The 22550-nt window shown below is 57.9% G+C and overlaps 1 protein-coding gene across 3 annotated transcripts; it reads right to left on the reverse strand.

Annotated features, from left to right (window-relative positions):
- Positions 1 to 930: 930 nt before the first annotated feature.
- On the reverse strand, positions 931 to 22344 carry MAP4K2 (mitogen-activated protein kinase kinase kinase kinase 2). 3 transcript variants are annotated; one of them, XM_073352000.2, is made up of 33 exons: positions 22136 to 22344; positions 21516 to 21702; positions 16762 to 16819; positions 16223 to 16313; positions 15921 to 15985; positions 15254 to 15309; positions 14737 to 14784; positions 14181 to 14223; positions 13697 to 13769; positions 13079 to 13210; positions 12776 to 12838; positions 12462 to 12543; positions 12026 to 12133; positions 11323 to 11401; positions 10835 to 10893; positions 10462 to 10502; positions 10035 to 10073; positions 9570 to 9600; positions 9325 to 9484; positions 8578 to 8690; positions 8228 to 8269; positions 7941 to 8025; positions 7455 to 7534; positions 7111 to 7171; positions 6285 to 6408; positions 5212 to 5270; positions 4974 to 5077; positions 4530 to 4707; positions 4147 to 4215; positions 3974 to 4060; positions 3676 to 3746; positions 3369 to 3424; positions 931 to 2415 (listed from the first exon to the last, which is right to left on the reverse strand). In XM_073352000.2, the coding sequence occupies exons 2-33, from the start codon at positions 21609 to 21611 to the stop codon at positions 2328 to 2330; spliced, it is 2541 nt and encodes an 846-aa protein (XP_073208101.1). In that variant the 5' UTR covers positions 21612 to 21702; positions 22136 to 22344; the 3' UTR covers positions 931 to 2327. The 3 variants fall into 3 exon arrangements, with proteins under 3 accessions (XP_073208101.1, XP_073208103.1, XP_073208102.1); XM_073352002.1 differs by lacking the exons at positions 16762 to 16819; positions 22136 to 22344 and having other exon boundaries at positions 21516 to 21598; XM_073352001.1 differs by lacking the exons at positions 15921 to 15985; positions 16223 to 16313; positions 16762 to 16819; positions 21516 to 21702; positions 22136 to 22344 and adding an exon at positions 15666 to 15894.
- Between the last annotated feature and the right edge of the window lie 206 nt (positions 22345 to 22550).

The raw sequence follows: 22550 nt of genomic DNA on the forward strand, positions 1-22550 counted from the left end.
AGAGCGGGCGGTCATGATTGGGGAATGGGGCCTTTCAACCAACGCAGCGTTCCTTCTCTGATTGGTGAGTGACAGGGCAGCAGCGATCCAGGCTGCCGAGTGGCGAGCTGAGCTCCAGGCCGTGTTGGGGCTGTAGTAGGACCCCCCCCTTCCCCCCACAGACATGCTAGGAGCCCCAGGGGCTGCTGGGAGTCACCCAGCTAGGGGGCCATGAGGCTCATGGGAGCTAGGCCAAGGGAAGGCTGCCAGCTGACGGGGGGGGGGGGGGGGGGTGTGTGTTAACTCCTCGCACCCACCAAGGGCTATGTGCCCAGCAGCAGGGGGGCAGGGGCCACACCTTGCAGTCACTGCTGAGCGTGCTCAGGCCCAGTCTCACCCCCTGCACCTGGCAGGGCCTTCGGGGGAGCAGGTTAGGAGCCCAGATAGGTACCATGGTGATAGGACCTGGGGACACCCACAGGAGTCCTTGGCCCCCCTGGCTGCAGTTAGGGGCATGGGAGTAACTGAGCAGTAGCCTGGGGCTGATCTAGTGCACTCTTCTCTTTTCTGGCTCCCCGCTCAGCAGCTATTTCTCCTTTTCCACAAAACCCCTCTGTCTCCAGCCACTCCCTGCTCTGGGGCTGCTTTTCACTTGCAAGGAGAGCATAGCCCCAGCCCCAAAACAAACATCAGTTCTCTATTTTCCTTCTCCCTGTCCAGCTCCCAATGATATTGGGTGGCACTCTGTGAGAACTGCAGAGGGGGCGGAGGGGCATAGAGGGCAGAAGGAGGTTTCAGGCAGGACTGAAGACCAGTCCTTAACAATTGGGGTGACAGTATTAAAGATTAGGGAGGACAGCTAGAACAGCAGTGGAGCTGAACAGCCAAAGAGGCCCCAGTGGCTCTCCCCTCTTCAGTGATTCACCCAATTAACACCAAGCAAACAAAAGACAGGTTTAATATCTCTTTATCTTTTAAATAGCATATTTTTTCAAGTTTGGTTTCTTTTACCCATAAATTCCAGCTTTCAGTTAAAAACCACAGAGAAATTAGCAAAACAGAAAGGAAAGCTTCCACTGCCTGAGTTACTAGAGCCGTCGGCCCCAGGATCCTGGTCTCTGTCACACTGGCATTTGGGGTTGGCACTGGTTTCCAAAGTAGCAAAAGAACAAGGCATCCTAGCAGCCAGCCAATGCAACATACTGCCTGCCAGTATGAAGCACTCTGCTTCACTTCAAAGCAGTCATCTGACCACCCATCTTTTCACACTCAAAATACCAGTCATGCCAGCCATGCACCCAGTCCCTCCATAGCAGACACACTCAAACCTCTCTTACACCAATCAGCCACCCACTCTACCAAGCGATTGGCCTGTTCAGTAATCAAGTCCCTTACCTAGCTACTGTACCTGCCCCATCAACCAAACACATATTTCCTCCCATTCAACCCAAGCACTGCCCCAGTCACTTCTAAACAAACCCTGCTGTCCAAATGGACTCATCTCATCCTAACAACCACCACACCCAACCAACAAGCACTCAAGCTCTCTGCAACCAAGCCACCAGCCAGCTGCTCAAACCAGCCAATCTGGACGCCCAGCTAGCCATCCCACTCATCCCCCATCAGAACCCATCCAGCCAAGCAATCGGCACAACCATTACCAAAATAGTCAAACAGCTATCCCAGCCACTGATTAAATTCAATAGGTTTGTCCCACCTCAGGCATTGCTCGATGCTCACACCTTGAATGACAAGATGCAGAATTGCTTTCCCACTCCTTTTGCAGCTGAAGGCGTGTGCCAGATTTCTGGACCTTAAGTGCTACATAGGGAACACAATGCATCCACTAGAAAACCGATTGTCTTCATGTTGAAGCTGGAAGAGGAGGACACTCACACCCTGTGTCTCCAGAAGACATCTTCTTAGGGTTAAGAACGGGGAGGGAGGGGGAAGCATTCAACAGGCACAGGTATCAGTCAAGACAGACTGCAGAGGTGTCTTTGGACTGGGTAGTCAATTATTGCAGACGTAACGGTCTCAGGAGATGCTGGCCCTAAAAGGGGAGAGGGAATCTCTCCATACACTCCTGAAAAGCAGGGGTATCTCAGGAAGACTTTGGACAATAGGACAAGTGGACTGTAGAGTTTATAGAGTAGAACTCATCTGACATGGATTCCCGCAGCAGAAGACAGGCCGCACTCATGGGAATATTTCCCCAAGGCTCCCGCTACCTGTGCGCCTCCACTGAGCTTCTCAGCTGTCAGCGGTTTAAACATCACAGCAGGATTTCCCCCTCCACCCACTCTGCATCAGTCTACACGGGATGTTGGAAAGGCAGTTCTGCACGCTCAGTAGCTGCTCTCATGTCCCGTTAGGATGTAGAGGTTGCTGTGAGCCAAGGGATTCTCTGTGGGCGTGCTCTCCAGGATGATATCTCTGGGAGGAGAGGTAGAGGCAAGAGCAATGAGTAAACGTGGAGAGACGATGGTCAGAGCATATTTTGAGCAGAACAGGAGGATTGGTAACCCCGACCTGACTTGAGAGGTGCCGCACCCAAGCAAGGAATGCAACTCGGCAAAGCCAGCCCCAGCCATGATTGTACCCCAAACCCAGCCACGTAACCCTGGCCACCATGCAAAACCAGCCTCTCCAACCCAACCATGCAAAATCAACTCTTGGTTCAAGTGCTGGGCACATTTCTCTGACCTCACCATTTATAATATAAACACAGAAGTATTTTATTATATAAACCCCAACCAAACCAAGCATGTGCCATTCCCTGCACATGCTTCTCCCCTGGCAAGATGATGGGAGAACAACCACCACTGCCTAATGTGCTACTGGCTCTGATACTGCAGTGAGAAGCACAATATAAGACTATATATAGAATAGAATAACTTCATCCCAGCCATGCAAACCCAGCCCCCAATGCAGCACATCCACCACGCAACCTCCAGCTACCCCAGAATGCAGCCCAAACCCTGACACAGCCCCGTGCATCCTCAAAACAGGCCTGCAAATCCACCCAGTCATGTAACGTCCAGCAGGAACAGGGGCACAGGATGGACACAATAGAGAGTCAGGGTGGTGACCAGCTACTGAAGTGACCCAGCCCATGCAAGAGGAAGGAAAAGAAGTTCACAACTCCTGGTCTCCCAGTCCCCCGATAATTTTCCCACTGTCCCAGCCTTGCAGCCCCGCAACACTTGATCAGAGGGTGGAGAGAGCAGGTTCCTACCAATGGCACAGACAGACTGGGGGTAGCCAGCCGGAGCAGGGCAGCCACACCACTTGATCAGAGGGTGGAGAGAGCAGAACAAGAATTCTCTGTTGGTGGTGCACTCCCTGCTGCCACCTGCCCTGACTGCATCCTCACTTTGGGGCCTCACCTGTTGGCTCCCAGCACCCGGAACACCCTGGATTTATCTGTGATTTCTTGGGTCACCTGTCAAGGAGAAGGGTCAGATCAGCACACAGTTCTCCTGGCCCAGATCCTTGCTGGGTCAGTGCATCTCCATCCCCCTCCCAAACCAGGGTGGTGGGAGAGAAGGGGACAGATCCTATACCACGTAGTCTCCAGCAGGAGCAATGCCAACTCCATGCATCATCTCCAAGTTAATCCCCCCTGCAGAGTCTGATCCCCCTCTTTGGGGAAGATAGGGAAATACATCCACCCAAGCCCTGACCTGCACTCACCTCGTTGCCCTCCAAGCTGCGGCCCTGCATGCCATGTTTCCAGAAGGCCAGTACGCTGTCTTGAAGGCACACTGCGGTGGGAGGGACAGAAAGAAGGGGGTGAGCAGCAGGTGGTATGGACAACCCCCACCTTGGGGAAGCTGGCAGGTGGAGGACACTGCTACCAGGACAGGGAGGAGAATGCTGGAGGAACAGAAGGCTGGACAGCTCCTGAGGTCACCAGGCCAGGCAGGAGTGTGGGCTGGGAGATGGGCAGACCAGTGGCAGCTCTCTCCCCAAGAGACCTCCCTCCACTCACCAATTGTCTCAATGGGGAAGTTGAAGGTCAGTTCTGGGGCCAGGGCTCTCTTGGGGGCCCCACACAGGTTCACCGTCCTTACATAGCCTGCAGCGGAGAAAGAGCAAGGCAGTCGGTACCAGCTGTGGCCAAGGCTGAGCCAATGAGAGGGCCACGCCGGAGGAGGGACTTACGCTCAAAGCAAACGAGGACTGTGTCTCTGTCCATCTGAGTCACGTGGCAGGCCACACTGGAAGCCCCATCTGCAATGACAGCAGGAGAGACGCATTGAGACTCTAGGGGAGCTGGTGCCCTCTAGTGGGAAAAGGCCCCATACCCCATTCCCTCCCCTAGGAGCCCACCAATTCCTCCAGAGAGGAAAGGACCTGAATCACATTCCCCACCCTGGGGCCAGATTCAAGTTGTCATCCCCTGGAGGGGAAAGGCTCTGAGTCCCATTCCCTGCCTCCCCTAAGCCAGCCATTCATCCCCCCCCACCACCCTGGGGCCCATGTGTGCTGGTACCCCCTAGAGGGAAAAGGCCCCATGTCCCATTCTCCACTTGGGTGTCTCTTACCTGCAGAGGGCTCAGTGCTGAGGCTGGAGTTGGTGCTGAGTGAGAGGACATTAAACTCCAACTCCTGGCCCGGCTGATCTCGGTCCACAACACGCACACACACCTGGGGGTACTCTTCCGTCTCCACCACAAGCAGCTCAAACAGGCTCAGGGGCATAGGCAGGGCCGCAGGAAAGTGCTGGGGTGAGGGAGGGAAGGCTGAGATCTCAGCAGCAACAGGTTTTCCCATGCGGCGAGCTTCCCTAGGGCAGTGCCATCAGTGAAAAGGACCTGGCAAGTTTCCCCCACCAGAGCAGCATCCAATCTATGGCAAGTGTTGCAAGCGTCCCTCCAGAGCAGTGCCCTAGATTTTAGCTCCATGCAGGCCTACATCAGAGTCAATGAGACTCTTGGGTTCACCAGTGGCTCCAGCACCCCGTTTCCCCCCACACACCCCGGACCTACCTTCAGCAGCATGAACTTCTGCAAGGGCTCGTACCACTGCAACAGCACCAGGCTCGAGGGAAGAGCAGCGCACAAGAAGGTGTTGCCGGAATAGGGGTTCCGAACTGAAAGGCAACCAAGGCAGGTGAATAGGTTTCCCCGGAGGGAAAGCAATCAGCTGAGGGGCTCCCCTGTCCCCAGGGAGACAGCAATCCAGACTACAGGAAGCACCCTGGCTGCATGTCAGGATCACACTCACCCACTCGGCACTTGAGGCAGCCCTTGGTATCCGCTATCTTGGACGAGAGCGCAAACTTCCTGCAGGGAGGAGGAACAGAATAGAAGGAAGGAATGAGCTGCCACCGGAGGACAAAAAGGGGCAGGATGAGGGGCTGAGTGGAGAGGGGATTCTACAGCCAGGCATGATGCAAACCCACCCACAATTACCCTGAGGGGAGAACTGTCAGCCAGTTAACCCATGGAACTCTCCAGTACAAGATAGTGGAACTGGAGGAGGGTTGAAGGAAGGTTGGGCGAGTTTTAAGAGAGAAGAGCACGGCTGCTGCTAGGATTGTGAGACGTATCCATGCACCCATCATGGTAAGACTGGCGGTTATTCTGCACTCTTAGGAACACAAGAGCCACCAGACTGGATCAGATAGTGGCCCTCTAGCCTACTATCCTGTCCCTGACAATGGCTTCAGAGGAAGCCCCACATCAGGCCAATTGGGGTAATCTGTCCTCACGAAGGTCTCATCCTAATCCCTAACAGGGATCTTCTTAAACCTTCAAACAGAAGGATTTAGCTCCCTTCCAAATTTGTTACCATGAGCTAGTCTAAATCTGGTTGTTCTCATTCTCCACTGAGCACCCGGTCCCTCTGGGAAACTCACTGCACTCTTTGCCTCAGCGCCAGCCAGTGGCAGAGTGTACCACAGGCTAATCGTACACTGCACGAAGGTTAGGTTTCAGGGCTTGACTACAGCCGGGGGGTCAGGAAGGAGCTTCCCCACCCAAAGTAGCATTGGAAAATGAAGCATCCGGCAGATGCTGCAAATGAAGACAGGAGACCAGGGTAGACAGGCCCATTGGTCTGGTTCAGGATGGCAAACATGAGATGGGGGATACTGGCCTGGATGGACCCAGGGTGGCACTGGGGAAGAGGGGCCCATTGATCTAATCCAAGGGGATACTGGGCCCTAAGGAACATGAGGGGTTCTCAGCCTGAAGCGGCCAGTTACAGGGCCACGAGGACACCTGGCCCCATCTGGGGGTTGACCATCACTCCCTCCTGGCTCGGTGGAGTTTCAGATGCGGAGCCAAGCACAGCACCTGGGGATGATGCGCTCAGTCAGCCGGTTGGTGGCAATGGAGAGGGGGACCTGCCGCTTCTGCAGCTGCCTCCGCTGCTCAAAGAGGCCCACGAGGTTGTGAGAGGAGATCTGGGAGGATTTCCCTGCAGAGAGAGAGCTGCATTAGATACTGGGATGGTGGATCCTAATGTGCTATCCTCAGGGAACTGCACCTATCTCTGCTGGTGTCCCTCACCCCCGCAGCCACAGCCCCGGCCATCCCAGCCCGGGTTCCACACCCATCCCTGCCGGTGCCCCCGCAGCCACAGCCCCGGCCATCCACGCCTGGGTTCCACACCCATCCCTGCTGGTGTCCCTCACCCCCACCCACAGCCCCGGCCATCCCAGCCCGGGTTCCACACCCATCCCTGCCGGTGCCCCCGCAGCCACAGCCCCGGCCATCCACGCCTGGGTTCCACACCCATCCCTGCTGGTGTCCCTCACCCCCACCCACAGCCCCGGCCATCCCAGCCCGGGTTCCACACCCATCCCTGCCGGTGCCCCCGCAGCCACAGCCCCGGCCATCCCAGCCTGGGTTCCACACCCATCCCTGCCGGTGCCCCACAGCCCCACCCACAGCCCCAGGACATCCCAGGCTTCAGATCCAGCCCTGCTGGTGCCCCTCAATCCTGACCTGCAGTCCCCTGCCATCCCACCCTGGGTTGCCTCAGCTCCTCCAACCCTGGGTGATGCCCCTTGATAACTTGTATGACATTCTGTGTACCTCACAGCAGCTGTAGCCAAAGGAATGTACAGTTTCCAGACTGGGCGGAAGCCCAGATTTGGTGCCTCCCCTACTCACTCACCTGCTAAGGAGAGCAGCACGTTGTTCATACAGTACAGCCAGGAACACCTGTGGGGCAGGAGCTGGAGGACACAGACAGACACCTCACCAGTTAGCTCTTCAGTCAACTTAATCAGGAAACTCCACACAGTGCTGCCATTATCTCTGCCCATATTACCCATTGTTTAGTTAGTTCATTACTCACTGCTCCCCACATCACGCCCTGCTGGTAGAGGCCAGGGCTGGAATAGCCAGGCACTCCCCCCCCAGCCAGAGCTCCTGCCCTGCTCCCTACAGTGGCCCCTGCTGGGAGAGGCCAGGAGCTCCCACAGCATTAAGCTATACCCCTATCTCCAAGCATCTCACCTTCTCCATGGTGTCCTCATGGAGTTCATGCAGGTTGAGTGTGTAAATACCCTCCTCAGCCCCTACCACCAGGTACTGATCTGAAACAAGGCCAGCCAGAGTTAGGTTGGGGGGTGGGGTGGGGGGCAGATTCCCAGCACCCACTTAGAAGCCAGCAGTGTGCCTGCTCCCCTCCTACCCACATGCCCCTCTTCGGCCCAATGGCTGGGAGCTCAGAGCTGGTACCCAGGGACTGGAGGGGGCGGAAATCAAGTCCCCAGATCAGCTCAGCTATGACAAAGGCTGGAGGGTGCAGCAAGGGTGGTGGGGAAACAGGAGGGCATAGGGTGAAACTGAACCAGTGCATCGGTGAATTGAATGTGGGAGGAGAATCAGCGTCCTGCCCCCAGCCCCGGATGGAGCAGCCAGTGGGAGATGGGGTTAATACAGACATTGTGGGAGGCAGAGAGCTGCATCGGAGGCATTCGGGGCGGCAGGGGGCCCTACCTCGGGTCTCCGGGTGAATCCACGTCACAGCTGAGTTGATCTTTAGAGGGCAGCCATTAAAGACTTTGGAAAAGCAAGCACCCATCTGCGAAGGAGAGACCAGGGAAGACGCTGGGCCTGAGTAGCAGGGAGCTCCCCCTATAGCCAGCACTCCCGCCCCGCTCCCTACAGCACACCCTGCTGGGAGAGACCAGGCCTGATTAGCCAAGAGCAACCCCAACAGGCAGCGCTCCCACCCTGCTGTCTATAGCACTCCCTGCACGGAGATGCTGAGGAATGGCACTTACATGGACCTTGGGGGTGGGGGGCAACCCATGGCAGCTGGATCTCTGAAAGAGAGAGAAAGCCAATCAACACCAGACACCACCAAAAGAAGGATGCCGAGCTGGCCACCCCAGATGAGAGACAACAAGAGCACTGGGATACCAGCCAACACCCAGACATCAAGTTGGAACCCAGGAGTACTAATTCCCAGCCCCCTGATCTAACCATTAGACCCCACTCCCCTCCCAGAGCAAGTGATAGAACCCAGGAGTCCTGCTGCATTGTTGCCTACACACCATGACCGCCAGGCCATCCCATAATCTCTTACCCCACATTTCTACCCAGGCCTGCTCCCCGAGTGGTTCGCACCTACCTCTGTCTCCTCCCTCCTCTTCATGGTGGCCCATTCGATGGAGAGCAGGGAGGCTCCAGGCTCCAGGGAGCCAGTGTGCCGGGGGGGTGGGACGTCACCTGACTCTGGGCTGCCTGGAAGTGGGGAACACGCACAGCACCCACCTATCAGAGACAGCTCTGCCCTGGCAGCCTCCTTCCTAGGTGGCAACGCCCCCGCCCCCCGCAGGGCTCCCAGCCCCACTGGAGATCCCTGCTCCTCGCCTGGGTTACACTGTGGTGCTTAAACAGCCCTGTTATCCCCTGCAAATGTCATGGCAGGGGCTCCTCTGGGCACCTCCACAGAGTGTCACACACACACTGGCCCCATCTTCCAGTCCCCTATCACACTGCCCCCCGATCTAGGGTCATCGTGTGAGGGAAGCAGAGTCCCCAGTAGCCTGTTCAGCCCCCGGCCTCTCTGCCAGTAAGGAGGTCAGTGTGATGGGAGGCCCCATCCTGTTAGGGACCAATGGGCTAAGATCCAGCCAACTTGTCTCACAGGTGGGAACAACTTTCATTCACTAAGGACCTGGGGCCTGAATGCAGCCGGCGCCCCCTAGAGAGGAAAGTTCCTGTGTCTCACTCCCAACCCAAGAGCCAGACAGTCCCCCACCCTGGAGCTGGCACGCCCTGGAGGCAAAGGCTCCGTATCCCATTCCTTGCCCCTCTAAGCCAGCCAGTCCCTCCAAGCCAGCCAGTCCCTCCATCCTCTGTCAAACCCCAGTACCTGCTGGGGTCTGTCTCCTCATGGTCTCTGAGCCACCCTCAGTCTCCATGCCCCCCAGCTCCCAATTCATCAGGTCCCATAGCGATGCTCTCTTGATTGTTCCCGTCTCATTCTCAGGGACACAGTTAGGGCCCACAGGCTGATCCTCTGGGGTGGGGACCTGGGCAGAGAGAGAGTCACAGAATGGGAGGGGACTTGTGCCAGGGCAGACAGCTGCCCGGGGAGATGTGTGTAGAAGAACTTACCTGTCCAGATGCTGGGCGGATGGTCAAACTCCTGTAAGGGAAAGACAGAGAGAATTGGGGGCCCTGAGGTGGAGGAACTCCCTGCTGTGGGGAGTCTCCAAGGGGACATCAGGGATCTCTGACATTCATCCCTGCCATGGTCCAGACCCAGGATTGAGGAGGGGGAGATACAAAGCAGCTGTAAAGTGCAGGGTCAGCAGAGTTCACACCCTGCCCCTACCCCCCAAAACAGCCCACGTGTCAATCCCCACCACACACACATCAGACGTATCTCTGTAAGGGGGAGTGGCAAGGATGCTTGTGAAACTCACTGTGTGGGGGCAGGGACTCTGCATTACTGCCCCCTCCACTGAAATGACCTGATCTCTACAGGTTGGTGGGAGGTGAAAGGACCCCCCACACACACACACACCTTGCCTGCCCCAACCACTCTAACCACCACCCCCCCCGGAGTCTCAGCTTTACCTTTCCTCCAACGCCTCCTCCACAGACTGCAGGAGACTCCTAAAGACAAGGAGAGGGAGTAGGGATGCGGGCCACACATTACCTGCTCCCCAACCCACTAGACCCCACTCCCCGCCCAGTGCTGGGATGGAACCCAGGAATCCAGACTCCCAGCCTCCCCTGCTGCAACCCACTAGAGCCCAGTGCTCAACACTGGAAGCCCAGGATTACAGCCACCCCCATCCTTAGAGCTGACTAAATTGCCTATCTACCCGCACTTGGAGCCATCAACCCCCCTGCTCCCAGATTATCCAGTAGGCAGTGCTGCTCAGTTCCCCGTACCCCCTCCCCATGATGCGACACTTCCAAGCAGGATGGGGGAGGCTGAACTTTGAACCCAAGACTCCCTCGGGCCGGCCTCCCCGCCCCTCCCCGGACTGATACTTACTCTTCAGCGCCTAGCAACGTCCAATCATCCTCCTCTTCCCTCTGTGGAAGGAGAAGACTTGTAACCCATATGGAGTTACCTGCTCCCCACAGTGCCCACGGCTAGCCAAGGCTGGGGATGGAGTAGCTGGGAGCTCCCTATGCAGCCAGCTCCTGCCCCGCTTCCTACAGCACCCCCTGCTGGAAGAGGCCAGGGCTGGAATAGCCAGGAGCTCCCCCCACAGCCATCTCCTGCCCTGCTCCCTACAGCACCCCCTGCTGGGAGAGGCCAGGGCTAGAATAGCTGGGAGCTCCCCCCACAGCTAATGCTCTCTCCCCGCTCCCCACAGCACCCCCCGCTGGGAGAGGCAAAGAATTAATGGGTTTCCACTCACCAAACCACAATATGGTTCTGTTTCTTTTCTCAGTGGGGGCCCGAATTTAACGTGATTAACTGAAAATCAAATGATACAAATTGGCTCATCTGCTGATTGAGACACACTCCATTCTCCCCCTGGGCTCCAGAGCAGCTAGGACTAACGGGAGGCATCCACTGTAATTTAGGGGTGAGGCAAACAGCCCTGCTGCTAACCACTCCTGCTTTTTGAAGATCCTGTGAACCCAGGCATCCGGGCCAAATCCCAGCTCTGGGAGATTCCATTATTTTTGCCCAGCCTTCCCAGTTGGATTCAGGATTCATCTTCTCTTCCCTAAGCTGTTCTGTAGCCTTGCTGTGTGACTGTTCAAATGCCCCCACACCTCACCCCAGAGGCAGCTGCATCTCAGCGCCATGCAATGGATCCCTGAATAAACAGCATGTGGGGGTGAGTAGCGACTGTGCTAGGGTGCCTGGATCTGGGTACACCAGTTGGGGATGACTTACACTGGATTTCGGAGAGAGTCCGTTCTGCCTGGCCATGTGCCCCATGGGAGTGGATTTTGTCTGGGAAGATGTCGTAAGCCTTATAGGAAATAGTGTGGGGGAAGAAAGGGGGCAAGGAGATTTGGGGGGCACACAGACAGGATGGGGGAGGGGGCAGGGAGATGGGGAACAGTTACTGATAGTCCATTTCAAGCCCCCAACTCTCCCACTTCACCCCTGGCCCCTCTTCCCAGCCAGTTCACAGAACTGGGCCCAGCTGGTTTCGTGGTGTGGGGCTGGATTGTAACGGTGGAGGGGGCTGATCGGGGTAAGTGCCAGCTCGGCAGCCCCCAGGGACTGAACAAACCCAGTCCTATGCATCCCCAGAGCGGGGCAGCATCACTGGGAGCAGCATGGTGCACAGGGCTGCCCGGTCGCTGGTCAAATTCCACCTCAGGACAGGGCCATTTCTAGCAACTCCCTTCCCTTCCCCCCCCCCCCGCCATTATCTTGGGCAACAGGCTTCAGTTTCATGGCTGGGGAGCTGGGCACTGGGACAGGGGAGTCATCGGAGCCAGGCTGCCCCCACCAGTGGCTGGTTGTCATGGTAACCGGCCCTAGTGACTGAGCTGAGCCGGCTGTGGGGTGGTGGGTCAGTGCCCAGGGAGGCTGCAAGGGGCAGGGGCATAATGGGCAGGCCTGGAGTCTCCCCCAGGGCAGGTACCTCAAAGTCTCCGTCATCCAGGGAAGGGGCAGCCAGGTCAGGGCTGTTAACCTTGTCGAGTAGCTCAGTGGCCAGGATGCGGGCAAGGGGCTGGCTGGTGAATGGGTGCTGGGGGGACAGGGGTCATGGTGCTGAAACTGGGAGACAAATGGTCCCCCCAGACAGCCCCCTGCTGTCCAATGCAGCATGCCCCATTTCCCCACCCCCAAACCCTCCCCAGAGACACACCACATCCCAACCCCCGGCCACACACACTGCCCCCAGTTCTCCCACGCCCCATGCCCTGACCTCTCTCCCCCGACACTTCACAGCCTGCCCCCCACTCCAGTAGTCCCCCCTATAGCCCCCAGCTTCTCCCACACCACCCCCAATGCTTCCCACACTCCTCACTCCAATTACCCCCCTGCTCAGCCACCACCCCTTTCCGCCGGTTCACCTGTAACAGTTTTTCCGCTGTGGGTCTCTTTTTGGGGTTCTTGGTCAGGGCCAGTTTGAGGAAATGGTGGAATTCTGGGGACCTGGATGGGGGGCGCAAAGGGGGAATCAGCAAATCCCCCTAGGTCCCTCTGGAGACCCCCTAGCCCTGCCAAGCCCCCCAAATTCTCTGTCACTTTTAAAACAGAATCCTCACCCTCCAACCCCAGCATTCCTGCCCCACTCCCTATAGCACCCCCCTGCAGAGAGAGGCCGTGGCTGGAGTAACTCCCCCGCCCAGCCAGCTCCTGCCCTGCTCCCTGCAGCAACACTCACCAATGAGCTTTATCTTTCAGTTTCGGGGGTTGGAAGCTGCTCTTGGACATGAGCATCAGGGCCCTGCAGAGAGAGAGATCAGGGGGCAGGAGAACCAGACAGACAGAACCAGAACATGAAGGGTTGCGAGGGAGACAGACAGAGCCGGGAGGGGGGAGATCTTCTCTTGCACCCAACTCTGCCTCCAGCAGCCCGACCCGATTCTCCTCGCTCCCACTGCACTCGCGTCACCTCCTCCCTGTGGGGAGAGGAGAGACCTGCTGGGCCCATGCCAAGGGGGTGCTCCACTCTTTGCCCTCTTACCTCATGGGGTGAAGGTCGAAGAGCGGGGGCTGCAGCTCGGCCAGCTCAATGGCCGTGATGCCAATGGCCCAGATGTCACACAGCTGGTTGTAGCCGCCCTTCTTCTCCACTGCAGCCACCTCAGGGGCCATCCTAGATAAGGGAGGGTCCACAGACCAATCAGACAACACCAGGCCATACAAATGGGACTCTAGCATCCAGCTATACTCATGAACTTCCCACCCCTCAAGGGGACCCAGGCATCCAGCTATACCCATGACATCCCCCGCCCACACACACCTGCCAAGCTATCCCTGAGACCCAGGTATCAGACTCAGCTCACCAGCTGCCCCATCAGAAGCCATTCCCTGCCTCCCAGCCCAATTCCCCACCTGCTGGGCACTCCAAAGCACCCCCATGTCCCCCAGGCGCCACACCCTCCTCCATCCCCCCCTCCAAACACCAAGATGCTGCCTCCCCACACCCCATCAAACCCCTCCTCCAGAGACACCCCAGACTCCAAGACAGCCCCAGATGGGGTGTCCCGACGGTGAGATAGGCTGAAGTGGCCAGTTCACTCCACTGCTCCCACCAGGTTCCCCTGGCGGATAGTGGGGCGAGGGTGGGGGTGTGAGGTACCAGTAGGGGGTCCCAATGAAGGACTTCCGCTTTGCCACTGATGCTGTCAGCTCAGCTGAGACTCCGAAATCCGCTGCAAGACAGGAGGTGGGGGAGGGGAACAGGAACCCTCGTTAAGAGGCACTCTGGGGAAGGGACCTCATATGCATATTGTGGGTCTGTACAGCACCTGGCACAAGGGTCATTAGTCACCACCAAGGATGGCAGACAGGTGGGCACACACAGCTTCACTGGTGCCCCTCAGTTCTGACTCTCAGTTTCCTACTATCCCAGTCCTGGGCTCTCCCCACCCCCCATTGGAGCCCCCCAGTCCTAACCCACAGCCACTCGCTATCCTAGCCCTGGACTTCCTCCCCGACTCCCAACTCTGCCAGTGCCCCTCTGTCCTGACACACACCCCCTCCGGTGTCCCAGCCCTGGGCTCCCCCCACCCACACAGGGATCCAAGGTTTCTATGGGGAAGGAGGAAGAGCAGGTAACTCACCCAGTTTCACATCTCCAAAGAGGGTGAGTAGGATATTGGCTCCCTGCACCAGAAAAGGGAAAGTGTCAGTGGGGGAAGAACCACTGTTCCACTGGAGCGACCTCCCCTGCTAAAGCAGCCTGCTCTGGAGATGAACCCAAGGGGCTGATGAAGGAGGGAGGGGAACGTCACTCTGATCTTTTCCCTCCTCAAGGCCAGTGGGATTCTTCCACTACCCTTGTTAACCCTGGGAACAACATGCTGCAGCATGTTACCACAGTGAAGGGCCAAGTCAGCTGCCTGGGTCCTGTTGGTGTTAACTTGGGAAAAGGGGATTAATAATCAAAAATGATCCCAAGCATAGGCTCATGGGTCTCATCTAGGGGGGTAGGATAGGATCTGGGGCTGGATGGGCCTCTGGGTCTGATCTGGGGTGTGGGGGGCGAGATCTGCGGCTGGATGGGGCCCTGGGTCTGATCCGGGGTGGGGAGGGCAAGATCTGGGGCTGGATGGGGCCCTGGGTCTGATCCAGGGGAGTAGCAGGGGATTTGGCCCTGGATGGGCCCAGGGGTCTCACCTTTATGTCCCGGTGCATCTTGCCTTTGGCGTGTAGGTGGCTCAGGCCCTGAAGGGGGAGGAATGACCTTCTGAGTGTCCCCCCCATCCATGCACGTTGCCACACGCCCCCCAAGACTGACCTCCCAGACCCTGGGGAGGATACTGGTCCACGCAGGGAGGAGGCGTCAGCCACCTGTGTCCCCCTATCCATGGTGACGAGGCTAGTGGCTGTGCTGCAACTCACACATCTCTTCCTGCCACCAGGGACAGAGGAAGCTGCAGGGCAATTGACAGGAAACAAGGACTTCCTGCCTGGCCCAGGCCCTGTCAGACACAGCCCCAGGCAGAGAACCCAGGTGTCTGGACTCCCAGCTCACCTCCCCACCACCCTCAAACCCCACTCCCCTCCCAGAGCTGGGGACAGAGCCCAGGTGTCCATCAGGCACTCATCCCCAATCTCACGTGCCCCCAAATGGGGGATGCCCAGCAGAGGCTTTGAAGCCTCCAATCTAACCCCTGGCTCCCTGTTTACTCACCTGCAGCGTTTCTCTGCACACGTAGGCAATCTGCTTCTCAGAGAGGGGGCCTGTGGCTGGAAGAGACGTACAGACGTGGACAGATACACACCTGGGGGGGTCACTATTCTCCTGCCACAATCCAACCAGTCCCCAAATACACCCCCCACAACCCCTTCCAATACCCAGCTACAAACATCCCAATTACTCCACCCCCACAGCCCCCCAAATATCCCCCACACACAATCCAACACATCAGGCTTCTGCCTCAGCACCTTCCCCATGTTCTAACACTGCCCCCACTTCCTCCCATCCACCCCCTGCCTGCCCCCCATTTCCTATCTACCCCCCTGCCCCTCACTTCCTCCTATCCACCCCAACCCCCACAGGACCAGGAACCAGAGGCATTTTGAAAACAGGAAGGGAAACCGACCAGAACGTGAAACAGATGGCTCTTTTACAACATCCTGATGAGAGCACATTCTGTCCCCCCGTGTCAGATAACATGGGAACCAGGACTCCGGCTCTGGGAGCAGAGTGGGACCTTGTGGGTGAGAGCAGTGGGGCTAGGAGTCAGAAGTCCTGGTTTCTGTCCCTGGAAGAGGAGTGGAGAAAAGAACCCAGGAATCCTGACTCCCAGCCACAGCCCTCCCTCCCTGCTTCTAGTTACACCAGGGCAGGGACTCACTGTGGTAGATTTCCTGCAGGGATCCTCCTCCACAAAACTCCATGCAGATCCAGAGACGGTCGTTCCTGAGGGAGCAAGGGAGGAGATGTCAGCACAGCACTGAGATGCAGCCCTCTCTGGGATGGAGCTGTTGACACCAAGTTTTGCACAGGAAGTGAAGCAAAATCATGTAAATGCTGAGGGTGGTGGTGGGGTTGTTGAAGGGAGTTAGCTGAGGTGATCTGTTCCTAGAGCTGCACTGACTGTGCGGGGAAAGCTCCCCACCCAGCTCCCTGCAGCACAGCGCCCCCGGCGTGTCTCACCTGAGATAGCTGCCGAAATACGCCACCACGTTGTGGTGCCCACAGTCCCTGAGCGTTGTGATCTCCTGCTGGATGGAGCTGATGTCATCCCCTGGGAATGAGAGGAGTTGTGGGTGTCAGGGAGGGAGTTGGGGGCTGTGGGCATCATCCCAACGGAGCTGTGTCAGGGACATAGCCAGCTCCACAAGAGCTAATCCCTGCAAGTCGGCTGCTGGGCTCCCCATTCACCATGGAACCCCCTGCCACAGGAGGCCCAGGCAGCACCAGGAGCTAAACAGGCTAAGGGACAGGCAGGTCTGGGGGTCACAGGTTGTTCCTTATGGACCAAAGGTAAGCACTTGGGGGGGAGCACTGGGGGGGGTGATACTGGGGGCAATTTGGGGGTGCACGAGGGTGAGTCTCAGGGCCTATTTGTGGGTAGACCTGGGCAATTTAGGGGTCATTTAGAGACACACTAGGCCAGTGATTCTGGGTGAGCCCTGGGGGTGATATGGAGACCACTGGAGCAGTGATTCTTGGGGGGACGTTTGGATTTTTACCTGGGTCCAGTTTGATGATCTTTATGGCAGCCAGCTCTGCTGTCTGGGTGTCCCGGGCCTAGGAACAGGGAAGGGGCCATCACTTGCAGAGGCCTCAGCATTAGCTGTTTACGCACCTATGGGGGGAGGGGGGGGCGGGGGCGGCTCGGGATCCAGCTCTTCCCAGATCAGTGCCCCACACCCTCCTCTGCGCTGCAGGGGGAGGGTTGTCTCCCAGATGCAGCCATCACCCCGCTCCCCAGGCTGGTAACCCCCCATTACCAGCCCAGACCCCCCTCAACACACCTTGCTGTCTGGCAGGCTCAGTTCTCAGAGCCCAGAGCTGCCCCCAGCCTCCTAGTGCAGAAGGATCCCCACTCCCCAAATAGTCTGGGTCTAGATACACTCTGCAAGGAGTTCCCCCAAACCCCATTTCTGAGTCTGAGGCTCAGAAGCCTGGACTCCACTTTGTACCCCTCCCTGAACCCCAGAGTTTGGGATCCCCCCAGCCCAGTTCCCACCTCTCCTCCAACCAACCTGAGGGCCCATCTCTCCCAGCCCAATACCCCACCTCCCCCCTGAGGAGAGGGTACCTCTCCCTGCCCACCTCATCCCCAGATCTGGAGCCTCTGTTGTGTCATCCGTCCCCCACCCACATTCTCCCCCTCCTTCCAATCTCAGGGTCTCTCCCCTGCTCACACTCGTGGTTTCTGACACCAAAACAGCCTTGTTCCGGGTTTCCGGTGCTGATCCCCCCAGTCGCCCCACCCAGTGCTTCCTGCCCCCAACTCCACCCCATCCTGGGGCCTAGTTGCAGATGGTCAGGGGGAGGGAAGAGACAGATACCTCCTCCTCCCAGCTGAGCTCTCCGACACCCAGCCCTGCGGCAGGTAGGGCATGTTGCAAAGTGCCCTTGTGCTGATGCCCAGACAGACAGGATGTGAACACCCTGTGCCAGCAGTCTAGGGCTGGGGTGGGGGCAGGGGGCTCTGAAGCCCCCTCCCCAGGGCACAGGCATGACAAGGCCAGGTGCCCACCCCAGCCCACAGACACAAGTTAAGCCACGCCACAGCACAGACGCCATCTCCACCCTGACGTTAAGCAACTTCCTTTTCACCCTCCCCATGTCTCTTGCTTGTTCTATCGCTCTGAGCCCTGCACCTGCACAAGGTGTGTGGGGGAGGGAGAGAGGAATTCATGATTTCAGCTTTCTAAAGAGCATTGGCGAGGGAAATGCTCTAACCACTAGACCCCACTCCCCTTCCAGAGCTGGGATAGAACCCAGGTGTTCTGACACCCAGCCCCTGCCCCTAGGGTGACCAGATGAAACGGACAAAATATCAGGACACATGGGGAAGCAAAAAAAAACAAAAGACGGCTGGAGCGGAGTTGCCGATGAAAAAAGAAGAAAAAGAAAAAACCGCCGGAGCCAAGTTGCGAAAGCAAAAAAAAAAACCCAAAATCTGCCAGAGCGGCCAAAGCCGCAATATCGGGACAAATGGCGGCCCGACTGTGCATAGGTCAGGACGCAGGACAAAGAACTAAAAATCGGGACAGTCCCGATTTTATCGGGATGTCTGGTCACCCTACCCGTGCTAAACCACTATACCCCACAGGCTCCGAGGGTCAGAGAAAGAACCCAGGTGTCCTGACTCCCAGCAATCCCCCAACCCCCAATCTCAGGGACCGGTAGGGCATAATACACCCCTAAGAACTACCTGTCTATGCCCTGAACAGTCCCCATGACTGAGATCAGGCCAGGCACTGCACAGACAGTGAGCACCAGTTCCTGCCACAAAGAGCTCACGATTTAATTAGACACAGGATGGGAAGGGAAACAGAGGCACCAAGAGAGGAATTGACATGCCCAAGTTAAGTGGCAAAGTCAGGAATAGAACCCAGGAGTCCTGGCTCCCACCCCATCTAACCCAGTGGCTCTCAGCCTTTCCAGCCTGCTATACTCCTTTCAGGAGTCTGATGTGTCTTGTGTACCCCAAGTTTCACTTCACCTAAAAACTACTTGCTTATAAAATAAGACCTAAAAATACAAGAGTGTCACAGGACAGTTACTGAGAAACTGCTGACTTTTGCATTTTTACCATATAATTATAAAATAAATCTATTGGAATATAAATATTGTGCTTACATTTCAGTGGCTAGCATATAGAGCAGAATAAACAAGTCATTGTCTGTATGAATTTTGTAGTTTGTACTGACTTTGCTAGTGCTTTTTATGTAGCCTGTTGTAAAACTAGGCAAATATCTAGGTGAGTTGATGTACCCCCTGGAAGAACTTGGCGTACCCGCAGGGGTACACATACCCTTGATTGAGAACCATTGGTCTAACCTGCCAGACCCTACCCCCTTCTCAGAGCTGGGGACAGAACCCAGGAGTCCTGGCTCCCAGCCGCATGCACCACAGTGCAGTGAACTCACCAGCACTTGGCCTCTATGGACCCAGCCTGGACGTCTCTCTCTCAAAGCTCTGCTCCCACCTGGCTCGCAGACCTGGGCGGGGCACGCATTGTAGGGGGGAGTCTGTGCCCAGGCTGTGTAGGAGGCTGGGCCCTTGTGGTTCTCAAACCAGAGAGCACTAGGGGGCACAGGCTTCACAGCGACTGTAGGCCCAGCGCATTGCCCACCCCAGCTTCTTGCCTCTCTCCGGCCCCACCACAACTCCCTGAGGCCACCCTCCCAGCGCCTCCATCACAGGGACCCCCTGCAACTCCCCCTCTCTCACGCCAGGGGCTCTGTGCCCACGTGTCAGGTACCCCATGCCCCCCCATGTCAGGGGCTCTGTGCCTCTCCTTCTCCCCAGTACCAGGTTCCCCATTCTCAGGGCTCTGTGTCCTCATTTCCTCCATCAAAGAAAACCAATTTCTGAGTCTGAGCATGCAGTGGCTGCCTCTTGGCCCCACTCATTCACTCCTGACCCTGGCAGATCTCAGCCTCGGAGCTACCCTCACAGGCCCAGCTCTGGGGGGACGTGTGGTGTTATGAGTGGCCCAGCAGGCAAGGGACACAGAGCCTGTCTACCCCACGCAACCCCAGCTGCATGACACCTTTGAGTCAGCATAATGGTGGCACAGAAACAGCTGGCAGCACAGGGTTCTGGTGGCCCTACTGCCTGGAAAGGATGAGCATTAGATCCCCCCAAATGGCCTGACATTGGTTCAGATCTGGCCAGCCACAGCCATGGTACCTCGGGTATAGGGGGCAAAGGAAGCCTTGGGAATTAACCCTCATTAGCTGATGCAAATGCCAGCTCATGCTTGGCAATGCTCAGTGGTGGAGCTGGCTTCACAGGCTGCTGAATCGGGGCTATTCCCCAAGTGCAGGCAGAGCTAAGTCTGCACCACCGGCAGAGCCGGGGCTAGAACCCTGGAGTCCAGGGTCCCAGCCCCCCACTCCAGCAAATATTACACCCCACTCCCCTCCCAGAGCCTGGGGTAGAACTCAGAAGTCCTGGCTCCCAGCCCCTCTGCTCAAACCCAGGACAGGTCACTCCATGCACTGGAGCTCTCTCGAGGGGGGCCCTCCCTGTCTTAGGAGTTTCCCTTCCATCCCCTCACACCTTCCTGGTCTGGCAATGAAGTGCCAGATGCAGAGGTCTGAGTTTCTGACAGCGCCCCAGGGACCCCTCACGGGGCTCCCCCACACATTTCTGCCTGTGCACAACTCCTCACCAGCCCCCCATGCCTGTAACCTCCCCACACATACAGCATGCCCCCCTCAGACCTGAACATCAGCCCCTTCCTCAGAATGCCCTGTGCAGTTCCCCCATCCACCCCCAGGACACTCCCCCACCCCTCGTCCAAAAGACAATCCCCACCCAGGGCAACCCACAGGAACCCCACTGCAGGTATCTGGGTCATGCCCCCCATGCATCAAGCTGGTCTTGCCAGCCACTGCTGTCCTGCTCTACCAGGACAAAAACCCTGCCAGGCGCCCCCAGCCCCTAGATTTCCCTGTGCACCCACCCCTGCCCTTAGCACAACCCCACACAACCCTGCCCTCCATACACCCCAACTCCCATATATCCCCTAGCTCCCCCTGAATCTCTGACCCCAATTCCCTAGGAGCCCCCGAAATACTCTAAGATCCTTCATCCACCCTAGTCTCCCCTTGAATCCTGGGCTGGCCAGGCCCTCCCCTGAGCACCCCCGCCTGGGCCCTCATTTCCCCCATTCATATACCCCACTGTATCCCAGCTCCTAAACCCCTAGGTTACTCCCCATCCCCAGGCCACATGATTCTCCCTCCAGTGTCCCCAGACCCATGGACTCACATACCTCCCAAAGGCCAGGAAATCCCCTAGCTTCCTGCAACTCCCACCCAGCTTCGCTGGCCCCAGTGTCCCCTCTTATTTTCCTGGGCTGCCATGCACCCCACCTCATCTCTCCAGCCTCACATACCTGCTCTTTTGCTCCACGGGACCACTGATCCAGCTTCCCATGCCCCAGGACCCCCTCTGTGTTCTGCCATGTCCCCCACACACACCCCAGCTCTCCATGCCCCTGGATCCCCTCTGTGCTCTGCCATGCCCCAGTTCCCCCTCAGCCCTTGGCTCCCCGCCATGCCCCCCCCACCCCAGTTCTCCCTCAGCTCCCCACCATGCCCCCCACACCCCAGCTCCCCAAGACCTCCTGTGCTCTCTGCCATGCCCCTGCCCCCACCCCAGCTCCCCATGCCCTAGGGTCCCCTCCACACTCCGCCATGCACCTCCACCCCAAGCTCCCCCCTCCCCCCGGCCCGTGCGCCCGGCGCCCCCTCACCTTGTAGACATCGCCGTAGGTGCCCGCCCCGATGCGCTGGATCAGCTCATAGCGGAGCCGGGGGTCCAGCAGGGAAACGTCCCGCAAGAGGCTCATGGTCCCTGGGGAGCCGCAGGGCAGCAGGGTACGGCGCGGCCCGGCCGGCCGGGCAACCAGCGGGGAGGGAAGCGGAGCCAGCCCTGCCCCCCTGGGGGCGGGGAGAAGGAAGGGGGTCACACCCCCAAACAGGGGAGGGGACAGGCCCTGCTGATGGGACGGGGGAGGGGAGGGAAAATCAGCCTTGCTGGTAGGGAGAGCAGCCAGGGCAGGGGGTTACACGCTGCTCCTGCCGGAGACCCTTCCCCTCCCCCCAAAAACAGGAGCCTGCAAAGAGCACAGCCACCCCCTCCCCTGCTTTAGAGCAGCTTGGGGAGGGGGTCCTAGCAGGTCAAATAGGGCCTGGGAGTCAGGGCTCCTGCGTTCTATCCCAGCTCTGAGAGAGGAGTGGGGGCCTCGTGGGGGGAGAGGCTGGAAGTCTGGACTCCTGGGTTCTGTACCCAACTCCGAGAAGCCCATTTGCACAGGGGTAGATCCAGCACAAGGCCATGCACCCGCAATAGTCTTGTGGCTCCACAACCCACCTACACACGAGCAGGAAAATCCATCCACGCTCTAAGCTGAGCAGTAGGCAGCTCCCAACCCCCTTCTTCACCCGGAGCCAGCACCAAATTATCCTTCTCTGCTGCGAACATCACTGATCACTTGTGACAGCCTGAGCCAAGCGCCCTGCCGTGGAGTCTGCGCAGGGCTGGCTCAAGAGCCCCCCCTCTCCAGGCGCAGCCTCGGCCCTGCAGGGAGCTCCACCGCAGGCTAGAACCAGACACAGGCATAGGCAGCAAGTTCTCTGGGCCTGGGGTGCTCATGTCCATCCACCCACTATTCAGGAACGGGGGCCCAGCTCCACCAATGCTTGGACTTACATTTTAAGAGCCATCCCGTCCATAGGACGGACTGGGGTTACTGCCCCACTCTTGGGGGGCCCCTGTGCTTCAAGAG

This window comes from Lepidochelys kempii, chromosome 7 (genome assembly GCF_965140285.1).
Source record: "Lepidochelys kempii isolate rLepKem1 chromosome 7, rLepKem1.hap1, whole genome shotgun sequence".
Lineage (NCBI taxonomy): Eukaryota > Metazoa > Chordata > Testudines > Cheloniidae > Lepidochelys > Lepidochelys kempii.